Source organism: Cyprinodon variegatus, unplaced genomic scaffold, assembly GCF_000732505.1.
Source record: "Cyprinodon variegatus isolate N-32 unplaced genomic scaffold, C_variegatus-1.0 Scaffold993, whole genome shotgun sequence".
Classification (NCBI taxonomy): Eukaryota; Metazoa; Chordata; class Actinopteri; order Cyprinodontiformes; family Cyprinodontidae; genus Cyprinodon; species Cyprinodon variegatus.
The window spans coordinates 54,492-70,722 of NW_015151446.1; the positions used below are offsets into that span (position 1 = coordinate 54,492).

General features: G+C 37.5%; 1 protein-coding gene across 3 annotated transcripts in view; it reads right to left on the reverse strand.

Moving 5' to 3' along the window:
• LOC107100618 (microtubule-actin cross-linking factor 1, isoforms 1/2/3/5-like) overlaps positions 1–7,149 on the reverse strand; it is a 27,816-nt gene extending 20,667 nt beyond the window's left edge. The window contains exons 1-8 of one of the 3 annotated variants that reach the window (XM_015399187.1): positions 6,759–7,149; positions 6,484–6,523; positions 1,637–2,367; positions 1,374–1,430; positions 1,122–1,292; positions 543–709; positions 285–444; positions 73–157 (exon numbers count right to left, since the gene is read on the reverse strand). In XM_015399187.1, the coding sequence (XP_015254673.1) occupies positions 73–157; positions 285–444; positions 543–709; positions 1,122–1,292; positions 1,374–1,430; positions 1,637–2,287 (1,291 nt within the window). In that variant the 5' untranslated portion in view covers positions 2,288–2,367; positions 6,484–6,523; positions 6,759–7,149. Of the gene's footprint in view, positions 1–72; positions 158–284; positions 445–542; positions 710–1,121; positions 1,293–1,373; positions 1,431–1,636; positions 2,368–6,257; positions 6,369–6,483 lie in introns of those variants that run through there. The other 2 variants (XM_015399188.1, XM_015399190.1) reach the window with 2 other exon arrangements.
• Positions 7,150–16,231: the final 9,082 nt, after the last annotated feature.

Sequence of the window (16,231 nt, forward strand, 5' to 3'; positions counted from 1 at the left end):
GGATGGATGGATGGATGGATGGATGGATGGATGGATGGATGGATGGATGGATGGATGGATGGTACACATTACCTGAGACTGCTTCCATCAAAATTTGACCTGACATCTTTACTTTTTCAAGTTCAGCCATTTGAACTTGAATCTCTTCCACAACAGCCTAAAAAATGATTAATAGTTTCAAGTTATTTCAATTCTGGCACTTAAAAAACATAATTATGTTGTTGAAAATCTATGTTTTTTCACTGAAAGGTAAATAAATCACATCAGCATGGTGGGTCACTCACCTTGGCCTTAACTGTGGCATCTGACAAATGCAGCATTGCTCTCTCTGCTTTCCTCAGCTCAGCTAATGTTTGTTCTTTAGATATGAGCCACTGCTGCAAGCTGTCTACTTGTTCTTGAAACCGCTGGGCTTTGGGAAGAATGAGCTCTAAACATTCCCTCCTACCAATGGTTTGATAATCAATCAGTTAAATGTGTGTAGTACTATGCATCAAGTCTTGCTGTAATGAAGTGACAGATTACCACCAGAAGTGTCTGACCTCTTCTCCGCCTCTAGCTGTAGGGCCTCCCACTTCTGTTGAAGAGTGTTGAGCTTGACCTTTGCCCGCTCCCCTTCTTCTCCTGGGTGGGCCTCCACTAGCCGTGGGCCCTCGACCATCACAGAATCCATACTACGCCTACGGTCAGTCAGGAGACGTAGCAGGAGCTGTAAACCATAAATATCTCAAATCATTGAAAAATTACAAGTGTGTTAACTTTGCCCTTTGATGTCGAAGAAGAGACAGAAGGGGTTAAAACATCCCTCAAACCCTACACTTGTTTTATAACTTCCTTTCTATTGTATGCAGAAAGACCTGTCTCATGTTTCCACCTTACATTGTCCTAACCGGTTTCCTCTCATCTGTAGAGGACAACTTTCTCATAGCCTGCAGACATGTTCACAAAGAAGCTTATTGTTGCTTAGAGCACCACCCTTTGACCACCAAGCAGAGAAGAGTTTATTTCTTAAAAGAAACCATTGAATATTCTTTGCCATAACCTCTGTTAAATCTTTAAGCTTTATCCTGCTTGCTCTAAAATCTAATTTGTTGATGAATTCAGTTGACTGGATGACAAACCTTCTGTTCTTGAAGTTGTGCCTTTACCACTTTGACTTCTGAGGATGGAGGTTTCTGGTTGGTTGTGAGCTCCTCTATCTCACTGACCCACGCAACCAAAGCGTCCAGGTTCTGAAGAATCATTTCAGAATTTGTGGAAGCATCCCTGAGTGCTAGTGGAGTTTTAGTTACCTAAGAGAAAAAATACAATTATAGCAGAAGTAGAAGTATTAAACAAGGTAGACAATGAGCTTGATTTGTGAGAACACATACCCTCCACCTGTCTAAAGTACAATCTTGTTCTGAACTTGACTGTCCGTCATTTTGGAGCTGCAAAATAAAGAAAATGTATGTGATGCCTTAATATGTAAAGCAATGCCAGTTATTCTGTATCAGACTAGGACATAAAATATTGCTATTAATACAGAGATGATGGTAGAAAATAAAAAAATAAAAAAAGGATGATAAAAAAAGAAAGGAAAGACATAAGTGATGAAAAGATGGGACTATTTCAGTCTTAAAATCTGTGTTTTAACCTCAGCAAGCTCCTCTGCTACACCGTTCAGGACTCTAACGGTTCTGGTGACTATGGGCTTTCCTCCTTTATCTCCTGGTGGATACTCTGTCACCTCCACAATCTCTGTCACAACCGTCTCTGTCACTTCTGTCACTTCTGTGACCTCTCGTGATGCAACTGTCTTCCAAGACCATGGGCTTCCCTCTCTGGAGTCTCTCCTCTGGAAGCTTGCCCTTCTTTCTGCAGCAGTCATATCCATGTGAGCAAGGGGAGATCTGGCAAATTCTGGAGGCAATGTCCTCCTAGTTAATGTCCCATTTCGGGAGGTTTTTAGTGAAGATGGACTGCTGTGCCAGGCGTTTTCTAGGGTACTGCTACTTCTGATTGTGGAAGCAGGTGAGCTTTGGAGGGGTTTGTCAGAGATAGGTGTTTGAGTACCCTCCTCCCTCCTATTGTAAAATTCCTCATTCTCTTTTTCCACCTCTTTTTCGTTAATTCCATCTTCTCTAAGTTTGTCCTTGGATTCATCCTCCCTTTTGGTCACCCCATCTTGTTCAGGGGGTTGCCACTCTTTTCGCCGTTGGTAGCATTCCTTCAAGAAGCCTTCATCAGTCCTAACGTGCTTGGACTTCTGCCCCAGACAACTGGGCCTGCTGATGAGATTACCCATAATCCTTCAGCCCACAGGCTAGTAAGGTAATAGATGAAGTCAGGCCCCTTGGCCATTCATGCAGATGATCCCTCAGCTACCTAAAATGAAACAAGGGGCTGAGAATTGGTCATTCTGTTCATGCAACACTTCGCAAAAGCATTCCTACCCCGTGAAAGTTTTTAATATTCTGTCAAGTTCCAGCTCCTTTATTTTGTTGTTGTTGTTGTTTTTTTATGTGATTAATAATTGTGAAGTGAAAAGAAAATAATACATTGTCAAGAGTTTCTTTTCGTAAAAAACACACATCTTAAAAGTGTAAGATAAATTATATGTTCAGTCTCCCTTAGTTTATGCTTTGTGAACCAACTTCTGTTGCAATAACCATCTCAAGTCAGCTGGGTTACGCACAGAATGACAATAGTTTGGAAACATGTGTTTAAAGATTGTGCCAACTATTCACAATATAATTTTTAATGTGGGCAATTCCAAGAAATCAAGCAGCTTTGATCTTAATAGTTCCTTTAGCTCTGACTGCATGTGGTCATTTTCCTGCTCCATGCTAGTCACTAGCTGTTTTTAGTTGCTGTTGTTTCTTTTGTTTGTTTTTTGTCAAGAGGGTAACATATTTGACTACACTCAAATAGTGTTTAACCAGCTTTAATGATCCATGCTTCATTGTGGAACAGGTGATGTCTGGCTAATAGGTTGTGTTATTCTTTTCTCCTCTTTGAGTGGAAAAAAAACCTTGGCTTCTCAGCTGCCATTCAGAAATGTCTTTCTACCCGTCACCCTTCAGTGAATGATTATGTCATTGGTTCTAACCTGATTCCACTGTCTCTGTTGGTCACACCTTGAAAACAGGGCTGAAACTGCTTCTTTCTAGACTGACAGACTGTGCATTCAGCCTGACTGGACAGGGTATACCAGTTGTGCCATATTTCTTAATCACAGGAAATGTTCAAGCTTTGAGAGACAATACCCAAATCCTGCCTTAAACTTCTCTAGAAGGTTATCTATAACTTGTTGGGAGTGTTTGTCCTTCTTAATAATGCAGTAAAACCTTCACATAACTGCAGCATTTAAATAAAGACAGAAAACTTACAGTTATTATGTATTTAAAAATTCTGTCAAATTGCCATAAAAACAGATGCACTCTACACTAAGTTTCTTTGTCAATTAAATTTAATTAGGTTTATTGATAAAGTACCAAATCACAAAATATATTGTCTTATGGTGCTTTACACCCCACCCCTCCTTGAGATTGACCTACTTTGATGTGGTTCAGCATATCAAATCCCACTGAATTTAAAGTTTGGAGTTGTAATGTGACATACACGTCTCTGGTTGCTTTTACATCATTAAAAATACATTTTTAGTTCTCTCTGACAGACCAGTGAGAACTCGTTTTTACTATGTACACATTTTTCCAACCATCTCACATCAACAAACAAAAACTGGGCTTGAGAATCAATGTGACAGCCTTTTGGAAGATCCCGTTGCTCAGCCTGGCACAGATAAACCAGTGGCAACCAGCCAGCGCTTTCTGTAACTCAACTCAGATCAGTCCTGGGAAACCCTGTAGGGACCTGATGAAATATAACAGCCATAAACCCATCACATTATTTCTATATTGTGTTCAATCTCTGTTTGTAACACATTGCTAATAATACTAGAATAGACAACTCTAGTAGACAAGGCTAATATTTGTATGATTTTTACAAACACTCTGTTTTACACATTGTTTGTTTTTCCCTCACCTCTCTGTGTTCATTGCTTTGACAGAGGTTAAAGGTTAGTGTAGTTATCTTGACATAGACAGTCTGGGATGAGCCCCTCAGGAGGTCACAGTGGGGGCTTCTGTTTAAGCAAAGTCTTGCCTCTGAGATGAGGTTATCCTGCTCAAGTCAAAATCATAGAAGCCATCTGAAGACCAGCCGAGTGACAAATAATCTACTTAATCTCGTTGGGGGTTGAGGGTTAGGGGCTAGCCAGAAAGGATATTCCTATCTGCTTTTAACATTACTTAAAAGATTACTTTTTTTAAAGCTGTGTAGATTTTAATGGAAAAATGCAATTATGATGCTTGATGGCCCTATAATAAGTAATTAAAAGCTAAGTAATGGAATTACTTTAATTAATATGTAATAACACATGAAATAACTCACCTATGATTTTTTAGCAACAATCTTTGAAAAGGCATGATTACTAAACAAACAAAGAAAATACACAAACTGCTTTCCAGTCAGGTTTTGTAGCCACAGCACTAAGACTGCTGTGTTGAAGGTTTTAAATGCAAATATGCCTTTCATCTAAAACACACATCTCTGTCATGATCCATGTGCTGCATTATTTACAGTTGATCTTAATATATAGAGTAACTGAATGGAATATGAGTATATGAATGTATTTGTCTTGTAATGTGCTAGAATAGTTTAGATCAGGTTTAAGAGCCTTCATTATGAAGCACAGTGAATTGCCTGGCTGTATGAATTAACTTATTCAGCTTTCGGGGGGGGAAATCCTGCTGAATAAGCAGATATAAAGCCTTCTTGATAACAAAGATATAATGCTTGTATTTGCTAAGGCAAAATCTAACTAAAAAACATTTAAACCTTTAAGGTTGAAAAATGTAAACACATTAAGATTATCGTAAGGCGAGAATATAAAGATGACCTACTTTGATATGATGACTGGATGTGCATTAGTAATTGCCTGCTTTATGTCTCTCTCTCTCTGCTGAGCAGATGATGCTCTCCTGGGGTCCACAGGGGAGCAACACAGTCGGATCAGAGTGGTGCCCAGACAAAAGCCTCAGCCTCAAGATCAATGATTACTTAGTTAGCTCAGATCCCTACGCAACAGTCTCTTGAGGAGAGTAGTGTATCTGAGTCTGTGTCCACATAGGTTACCAATTCAAAAAAAAGGGGATTCTGTTTTTGGTTACCACACTGATATTGCCCTGTAGTGATCACACAACTGCATATGAAGATATAATGATGTATTTTAACATGTGACAGACAATAGGATGCTATTAAAACTAGGCTCATATGCTGTATTTTCTGCTGTAGAGTACATTGTGAATATAGAGTAGGTGACTGAGATGTGCCAAGGGTGGGGTAGGATGTGTTTTTAAGGGAATCAAAACAAGAGATATCCAGTAACAACACTATGACCTACATTCGTCGAAATCAATGAAAACTACACAAACTCCCACGTTAAGCCCGGGGCCCATTTCTCACTTTGCAGATAACCATGGTACCAAGAGCATTAAGAAAACAGCAAACCGTTTTAGTAGTTTTACCATTTAGAAAATGGTCAATCCATTCAATCACTTAACCTTTTGTGAAATGGCATTTTAACCTAACCAAGGCTGTGATTTATGACTAGAGTCCATTTAGGAATTGAGATGGTTAAGGCCATATTATAAGGGTTTCTTAAAAGTATAACACAGAAGCAATACAAGTTGTAAATGTAAATCAAATAAATTTATTCTTTCAGTTTTACGTTTATTAATTCTATGAAACACAATATTGGGGAATACGACATAAATTGTGATCCATATCTTACCAATTGTCTTAGACGTTTCTAATCTAGCCATTCTGATAGTATAAATAAATAAATGGTTGGATTCAGAATCAAAACAATGACCATCGATCATGACAGTAGAAAGCCCCATTATCTTCTCGCATAGCTGCCTGTTGGTTTCTCTTAAGGGAGGTCTTGAGTTAGTAATCAGTGGAGTGGTCTCTAATCAAAGATGGCAGGTGTGCATTTACCCATGAGACTCATAATATTAAAGATGGATATATAGTGCAAGGTCAGGTGTTGCATTCAAAGCGTGCTGTAAAAATCCTTTCTAAGGTCTTCTAAAAAAAAAATTACATCTTACAGGTTTGTTTGCAAAACAAAACCCTAATTAAATGAACAATGCTAAAAACACAGAATTGTTAATACAAACTGTTGAATCTGAAGCAGAAAATATACTCACACCTGAGTGATCCAGTCACAATCAGGAAGTTACTAATGACATTATTCTCGAGATGAAATCTTGCATGCAGCTAAGATAAATATTTTATTAAAGCCACTTATCAGAATAACCTTACTTTCCTCGCTTTCACTGAAAAATATAGCTTGAAGCAATCTCTCCCTCTTGGCCAGTTCTGGGTATATTTTGGCAGTTTTGGCGGTTAGAACCCCACGTGAATTACACTTACCCTAAAGCAGAGCAGAACCCAACGGCATGAGTCAAGGAATCTGGCGAGCCATTCAAAAGGGTGAGAAAGAAAAAAGAAAAAAACGGCTTTGTTTGAGCATCCTTTGAACAGCCTCTGAGCCCCAACATCCCAAACTGAAGCTTCCTCAAACTCACACCCAAGCATGCTCCCTCCAATACACAATCAGCTCAGTCCACTCATTAATATAAACCATGCACACATACAAACACTCTGTTTAAACACACTCACACATGCCCTGATAACTCATGCTTTACCGTTGCCCACAGTCACAGACAAACAATGTCCTCTTCTCCTCTCTCTGCGCACCCCTCCCCTCCCTTCACTTCACTTCTCCTCCCACCAGCTCTGCTCCTCTCCCTTTCTTCTTTGTTGTGGGAGCTGTGATAGAGGAATTCCTTCCCTGTTAAGCCACCGATGGGACAGGGCACCCAGATGAAGACAATGTATTCCAACGGCTCAGCTGAACTCCCACAACTCCCAGCCAAAATCAGTTTTAACAAAGAGGTTAGATTGTACCCTTTGCCAGAGTTGCTGCATTCTCACCCAGAGCTGCTGCTCAGGTTGCTCCTGTACCAGGCAGCTAGGCGGCAGAGTGCCCTGTCTACCTTCCTTTGGCTTTTTTCTACCAAACTCCCAAACTCTCCCCCCGTTCCCATCCAACAAAGCCCCTCCTCTGTGTCCAACTAATGCTCAGAAACTCCATGCTGCTTCTGCTTGAAAAATGTGGTAGGGGAGGGGGCAAAAAAAGGAGTTTTCTAAAGACCCCCGGGCCGCCCTCAAAACATTCACATGTTAAGTGACGGCTGTTCGAACTCTTTCCCTCTGTGGTTGGTGAATGAAAGAAGTGCAAGCTACTAAAAAAAAAAAAAGACCCAGACCCTCCCTGCAATCCACCCAGTCCTGAATTTACCCTCCTGCCACCTTGTACACCCAAATTCCCCATTCAGAGCTGGTTCAGCAGCCAGTCTCAACAACAGCAACAAACGACAACTAATTACTGAAAAACATCTCAGATTACTTTACAACTCACTTCCAGCAATTTCCACTAAAGCCTTTAAAAGAAAAAGGCTGGAAGCTTCCACCCAAAAGAGAAAATGAGAAGATAATGCAGTACTTTCTATGCAGCTGGCATGCAAACCAAAGGAAGGACCCCTATGGAGAAACTCTATCATGCTCAGTTAAAGGAGGAACAATATTTGCCTTAGAAATGACTTACATTAAGCAGATTTTATACCAACACTTTTAAACCAACCATGACTTTCCAGTTTTTGGGATTAAATTATGGAGTAAATTATTGTTGATACAGTAGTTCTTTATCATGGATGTATTTGATAGAAATATTGATATATATATATTAATAAATATTTCAATAGAAATATCTATGTTGGTGTTTGCAAAGCTTAGAACCCCATTATAAACATGCATCTTATTTTCTTTATTCTGTCTTTTGTCTTTCTCCTGCCAATCACTTAATTTACTTATTGACAGATCTACCAACTCCATGCACTCAAAAAATACACACTTTTTTTTTTTACTTTTTCTGTGCAGAAAATATGCTTATTTTAAGTTTATTCTATATAAAAAGTTTTTTTTTTCCGTTTCAGATGTTATTTTTCTGGAGAGAGTGCTTCCATGCTAGCATTCCTTTGTGCATTTCTATGTTTCATGTCATGTAATTCTCAATCAATACCACTTAAGTGCCTACTCTGTTACATGTGAATTGAGGCTGTCAATGCAAACTTGTTTTCTGACTAGAAATGGATGGAGAGTCCTGTTTCAGTGGGTTTTTGGTCACATGATCGACATAGCACAGAATCTCCTATAACATGCTTGAACTGTTTTATTACAAAGGATGTACTGAAATGAACACAGCTGCATTGACAATTTGATGGGGGACTGATTGTAAAAATTTTTTTAGCAACTTAAAAGTGTCTCCAGAGTCTACTAAGTGGACTTTTGGACTACTAAGGCTTTTGATAATTTGGCCCAATACTTCTGAACGATATATGCTAAATATCGGACTTCTAAATAAAATAGGCTTCTTTGAATTTTAATTTAGAAGTTTTATAAGCGCAGATGCATGCTATATTTTCCAAATTTGTCTTTTTTTTGGTATAAAGTAAAAAAAAAATGCTTTTTCATTTATAATTTGGTGCTACCTTGCATTTCTTTATCTGCTAAAATGTTAATAGATACATTAGAATGTTTTTGGTCTAACATGAAAAAATCTCAAAATGAAGGATAGTATTTTAGCTAAAAAATTGAATAAAAGATGTTTCATGTTCAGATTATCTCTACAAGTTGAAGGTCAATGGAGTTTCTTTGGGTAACTTAGAGGGCTCACGTCTGCAGCCATTTAATTAAAAATTCAGGCCCATTTTGGCCATTCTTTATCTGATGAAAGCTGGAAGCGGTGAGGCCGTACTCTGCTAGGAAGCACTGCTGTAAAACCATGACACATGGTCTTTGTTTAAAGCATGTTACAGGGAGCTTTGCTCTAATTTAATTTGTGTCCAAAAATCGTATTCTCTATGGTTTATGTTATATGCTTGAAAATCCTAAAACAATATGGGAGATTTGAGTAAAAAAAAAAAATGGTTTTTAAAAAATCATCTATTTTCTCTTGAAAATATTTTGAAAAGGGATAGGGTGTTCGGCTACACGATGGTCTGATAATTGAAAGTGAGCTCTCAATTTAATTTAGTTTTAAATTAGTGTCCAGTGGGACCCAAAATTTGATCACAGAGCCTGTATACCAAAGGATGGAGGAAAATGATTAATTTTATAGACTTGTTTCCCCCCTCCCCTGCCATCTTACTCTCTTGGCTACATTCAGATTAAATAAGACCTCAGCTATTCCTCCACAGAACATGGTAATTAGCCCTCTTCAGGAGTAATGAAAGAAGAGGGGGGTTCCCTTTTTAGGGTCAAACCAGAGGCACCATTCAGCATGCACACTGTCATTTATCACTGAGAAAGGCTGGCTCCCTAAAGAGTGAATGAAAGGCTGATGGTCTTCCCCTCTGGGTTCCTCTCAGCTTCTTTGCTGCCTGTGTACTGGAAATTACAGTCGTGGGTAAAAGCACTAAGCTACAGTACGTGAGGATGGAGGGGTATAATCTATACTATCAGTTTTGCATTTAAATAATCTCACAGAAGAAGGAATTAAAGCTAAAGGTATATGTCAGAGAATAAACAGACATTGACAGTAAAAAGTAAGCCCAAAATTATCATTTAAAGAAGTAGGTAGGTCAACAAAATCTTAAGTGTGAGAATTTAATTAGAACTTGAGTCAGAAAAAACAAATTTACTTTCCTGTCAGCAGAATACAATATGTCGGTCGTTTGCGTGGTTGATTCACAGCAGTAAAAACAATCCCCAGCTCCATAAAGGTTAGAAGCTGTGTCAGAGAGCAGGGATTCTGTTTGTTTGCTGTCAAAGACAGAGACGACAGGATGAAAAGGATGTGAACTCTCACCTCTCACCCAGAATCTGTTTGTAAATTGTGTTTACTGGGCTCATTAAGGATGCAGCATCTGCCATAGGCTCAGTGAATACAGACACCTTAAAGCACAAAAGGTCTTTATATTGAACCTTATCAGCAGGGAGGGCAGGAAGTCAGAAAATAAACTTATCTTGTCAGGAAACTCACTTTCTAAGTGTTACTTTTATAACAACATAATCAGAAGTAAAATGTTATAGCTCTACCATACAGGGTCTTAATAGAGAATTTTGATTGTTTAATTTTTTGGGTGGATTCTGATTATTAATATTATTATTATTTTTTTTTTTTTTTCAAAGAAAGCCCCCAATGTATTCAGGATAAATTTCAATAAAAAGACCAACACAAAATATTGCATGTTTGTGTAGAGATGAAATGAGTTAATGGATTTCAAAACTGTCCAAAACAAAGTGTGGAATGCCTTTGTTTTCACCCTCCAGTTAAGAACGTTCGTTAAGAAGTTTGTTGCTACCGGTTTTGTGCGCTTTAATTTTTTTCGCTGCCGCTCTTTGTAAAGTAGCTTATGGTCAGCGAAATAACTTCCCATTTCAAGTTATTTCACAGAAAGGTATCTTTGTAAAAAAATAAAAAATAAAAAATGACTAGACCATTCTAAGACATGGATATGCTTGGTCCTAAATAATTTAATTTGATGTCTGGTTGTATGTTTAGTGAATGTTCTGCTTCCATTTAGTTGTAAAAAAAAAAAAAAAAAAAAAAAAAAACATTTCCACAAGAAGATACTACCACCAATATTTTATTGTGGAGATCCGGTATGCATGCTTAGTTCCCTAGCACACGTGTAGACCAAAGTGTTACATTTAGGTCTTAATAAATTCAAACCTCCCTTCCCGTGTCTATTGTGATGCCTTCTGAGGAAACTTTGAATGGAATTTCTTTAAACTTTCTTTCAATAATCTTTTATTTTCAGTCCTCGACAACAGCAGGTGAAGGATTGAAAAGCGTCCATTAGAAGTTTAAAGTATGGGATACTGTATTATAATCTAAGCCTGGGCAAAATGTCCCCATATTATCCATTATCAACCAGCTGTATAATTTCATTTTAAAAAGTTGTTCAATAATGTTCTTTTCCAAATCTCAAAGGGCTTCACAGAACAACTATCTTAAGATAGATAATAATGTTATCAAACGGATTTACTTATTTTAGTAAGTAGATCACTTACATACTGTTTAGGCCTAGAATGTTCTATACTGTAGGGGTATTATGTAACATTTTGCAGTTGTTTAAGATGTCCCTTTTCTTTGATTTGTGAGAAAGAAATCAATTTATATCTGTTCCTCAAAAAAGCTATGGTTCGTAGGTTCTTATCGTATCAAGATTTTCCTGAATCTACTATTAGGAAAAATCAATATTCATTTTAATAAAACATATAGCAATGTTTTAATATGATTTATGTTTTAAGAACTGTTAGATTTGTAGTATTTGAGGTGTAGTACCATCTGGTTGTTTTCTACACTGTTTACACATCAGCATTTTTTACTTCCTTAATGGATTTCAGACACTTTTACTTTTACACATTCTGGTCAGATAAGTCATCTTGTGTCAGATGAGAAGTAGGAAGTTATATATGTGTTGGTCTGGACTGTTCATTCTTGCCATATTCCAGTTCTAAGCTCATGTCTATCACAGCAGGATATGGCAGAAGCAGTTGAAGGTGTACCAGTGTTTTGCTCATGTTAGGAAGCAGGTGTGTGATTCTCTTGTGTATTACAGCAGGGTCTGTGGATTGGAGCCTGCCAAGGGACGTCGTCATTTATAACGAGTCCCTCTGGCTCAGACTGCAACCAGCAGTGCTGCAGACTCATGGCATTACCATGACAAAGGTCTGTGGTTGGATGCAGCGTGATAAAGGCATGGTACATATAAAAAGACACCCCCTTATTTCACAGTCTGACTGTGGGTCCCACCAACGCTCTCAGGGACATATTTGCTTTGTAGCACCCAATGCCTTCCCATCTCTCTCTGTTCTCAAAAAATTGAGTTTCAAATGATGTCCTTTGGATAATTAACCATTAAAGCCCAATTATACTAAAAAACGAAATGGTAACAGAATGTTCCCTCAGTAATACAAATATTATATGTTTCTGTTCAGAATTCGCAAATGAAACTAGAACCAGTTTTTACAAATCTCTATTATCATGGCATGACAGATCAAAACGATACTGAGCAGGATCAGATATACGTTTTTACAAACCACTCTAGGTCAAGAGAAAACAAACCTTTACCATAGAGCTGAAATAATTTCTTCAACTTCACAATTATACTTTACATCAGATTCAGTATATTTCAAAGATTGTGTAAAGTTTTATGTGACAAGATTAAAAAAAAACATTGAAAGGGTTAGAATTCGTTTAAAAAGTGATATGAACACAGAATAATTATAATTTATATTATTTTATACCTAAAATCCCCACAGTATGATTCTGCCACCACCATGTTTTGTGCTGGAAATGGTGTGTTCAAGGTTATGTTCTTTACAACAGGCAAGAGTTTCACAAAATAAAAGCTTCAGATATTGGTGACGCCCTAAAGACAACAATTAAACAATAATTTCCCTCCATATAAATAATTATACGTGTTTTCAGTTTTTTTTTTATCCAATTTTTAATTAAACATAATTATGAATTTTTCATAATTTGTGTAACTTAAATTGTAATCGTTATTTTTTAGTAATTGTATATTTAATTATTTATCATTGCAATAAATGTTTAAAGATATATTTGCTAAATAATTTCAAGGTTTATTGGTAAATACTCAAACTTAGTGTAAGTAGTAGATCAGAATAATTCTAGTTAACCAAGTTAATCTTTGCAACCATTGATTTTGAAACAACCTTTTTTCTTTAAGGAGATTCCAATAGACATACTGGTATAGCTTCTAATATGATGTTATCATTGTCACCATGGCTGCTTGCTAGAATTGTACTAATGTATTTAGACAAACTAAGAATGTCACCACTGAAGCCAGCTGTGACACGTCTCTGCAAACAATGGTCATAAATAATTGTGAGAAGAATGGTTTTGTGCCAATAAATACCTCCAAAGTCAGATCTGAGCAGTTTTTACTGAAAAGATCCTGCCTTTTTTCCATCCTCTAGTCTTTCCCTCGTCTGTGTCTGATTTCTTTTCAGTTTGCTCGATCATGTGTGCAGAGGGCCTCCAGTGCCAGCCACTTCTCTAACTTGGTTGTCCAGGCCAAGCACAATGGAGCCTGATCTCAATCCCTTTCCCCCCCTGTGGTCTAAAGAAGTCTCCCCACAGGAGTGGAGGAGGACCACCATAGAACACTTATGAGTGTTACAGAAACCTCCCTGCTTTATTTTGCTATTGTTTAAGCAGACAGTTAAAAATGTTATCATGGAGGCCAGCTCTACTGAAGGTCAATGGCTTAGCTTCCACGAATCATTTTATTCCAACTGTGATAGAAGTATCCTTTTTATTGTCCCCAACTTAGTAAATTCAGAACTGCAGTATGGAAAAAAAATCAAAATATCAGAAACAGTGTCTGTAATCCTGTCAGTGATGTCAGGTTTTATCAACAGAACGTTTTAAACATGGAATTCACAAGATATAAAATGCTTTACTTTTTTTTTTATTTTGCTAAAACTATACTTCAAGCTTTTTATATGACTTTGTAATCCCTTTGAAGTTATAAACCATTACAGCACATAAAGACAGGACAATGTAAGCTAAAAGCTGGCACAGGTTAATTAAATGCAGCCCGACAAAGAACATTGAATGGCTATGACCATTTTCAGATCCATCAACTCCAATGCATAATTAGTTTGAACTGCTCCCCAGTGGATCTACACAATTAGGCACCTACGTGATGCACTATCTGTAACTGCAGTGAATGGTGCAAAAAGAGACGGCAGTCAAATATATGACATCAGTCAGCTTCTTTTTAGAGACAGAGAATCTAAAAATCCTTCGAGCATGAAACATAAATGTAAAATCAGCCTGTAGATGTCTTTTTTTCAAATTCAAATTCACTGTCGCCACATAGGAAAACATTGAATAACACATTTTTTGACACAGGAAACCTAAATGAGCTCTATAGGGGCATGGATACTCCATAATTACGTTTAAGTAGCAGGTCTTGATGCTCAGTGCCAATTTTCTGCCCAAATCATTCATATCAATATTTATACGCCACTCCAATCAGGCTTTAATCTAAAAGTAGATGTTACGCAGCGATTTGCATCGACCATTTGTAGAAGAAATAATAAATACCAGCATCTCTGTATCAATAATAAGTTGTTTAGCAATAAGATCATAACATCATATAACATATATATTATTATCTTCAGCTACCACAGTGTACATGTTAGATTAAATAATGCTACTTATACTTCAGCGATAGCATCAAGGTGTTATTTTATTATATGTCTTGTAACATGTCCGTTGGTTATACTGTTCTTTTTACATCTCTTTGCAGGTGATGAAGCAGACTGAAGATGTTTAATCGTTATCTCCCTTTTATCTCCTCTTTATTTCATCTTTTCTCCTTTTTTTCTGTTTTTTACTTTCCTGCTCTACTTACATTGCAGTTTCCATATAATCTGTAAAACTCCCTGCATAATTATGATAAAGCTATTTATATGCATAGCTCAAGCGGAAAACTATGGGGATAGCTGTACTGCTTCACTTGTAAAAGTAAAATCTGTTGGGTTCTTTTTGGCATCAAGACAATTATTTTTATTGCCACATTGCCAGACAGGACACTCTAAAAAAAACTAATAATACTAAGATCATAACATAAAGGTAAGAACAAAAAAAAAAAAAACTCACTATTAACAAAAGTCTTTTGCGGAACAGTGAGTGTTTAGATGCTTAGTCAGAGCCAGGGCAATGATGTGAAGGTTCCATTAAATGCTATATGACCCGTCAAATGGAGAAGATTATGAAAACCACTAGATATGCATTTATGTATAATAATATAGCCCATGGAGCGTGCAGGTGGAGCAGCGGTTAGCCCGCACGACCCATGTATGGAGGCCTTAGTCCTGGATACGGCCGACCCGGGTTCGATTCCCACCTGTGGTCCTTTGCCGCATGTCTCTCCCCCTGTCTCACACCCCCTTTCCTACTGTCGCAGAAATTAGCCACTAGTGCTACTAAAAGCCACTAAAAAAAAATAAATAAATATAGTCCATAGCTTAGTCATCTAAAATATTCTGAGAGACAAATGATTAGTAGAAGATGGTGATAGGTACATTAGAATATCAATATTAGTGATAACCAGATGATATATTATGTGGCAGTAGAAACAAATATGAACAAAATAGAAATAAAACATTTAAATTTAAAATACACGTTTCCAAAAAACAGGACTTAAAAAGGCAAATTAAAGAGCAAAGAAATATAAGAATGACTGAAAAACTAACAAACGGACAAATTATTAAGTAATCATAAAAAATAATGATTAATGAAGGAATGGACACATTAGCTACAAACATGGCTTTTGAGATCTGGATGTGTATTGAAGGACAAAGAGAGGGAGAAGAACATAAGCACCATAAACCTAACTGACCCTGGGGTCCAGAGATGGCAGAGATGGCAGCATCATCTCCATACTGTTGAGCCATTGCCTCACCGCTCTGATCTGACCCCTGAACTCACACTGCCACTGGCTCAACTCCTCTGCATCAATCCTGCGACAGGGAAGAGAAAAAACATTAACAAGGGTTATAAAACATCATGTTTTTTTATGACAATCGAGGTCTGAATTGGTTACTGTTATTTGACAGTTATTTACTGTTGTTTGACTTCCCTATTCATGCTTAAAATGGCAAAGTTTACTAATCACTCTCTGATTTCATGATCACTTCATCAGCTTTTAATGACAGTGGAAACAGCTCACTGACAAGTGTCTACCCGGGTCAAAGACTCAGCAAGCGACCCGCGTTACAATCGCCTAGGGTCTGATCGGCATGCTGACACCATTAAATGCAACTTACGAACATCAATACATCGCGCCAGTAGCATCTGATCTAACAAGCCGAATCAACTCTGTTTACATCCGATAAACATGAAGCAGCACTAGTAGGAGCAATCAGGGAGAAAAGAACAAAACAATAAAGCACACTGACTATTCTGGCTTCTTTACATGTTGCTCTCCATTGTTTACTTTCCATTGTTTACGCCCTGGTGACATCATCAACGTTAACCCAGTGTGAAAGTGTCATCAGGCACGAAGCTGCG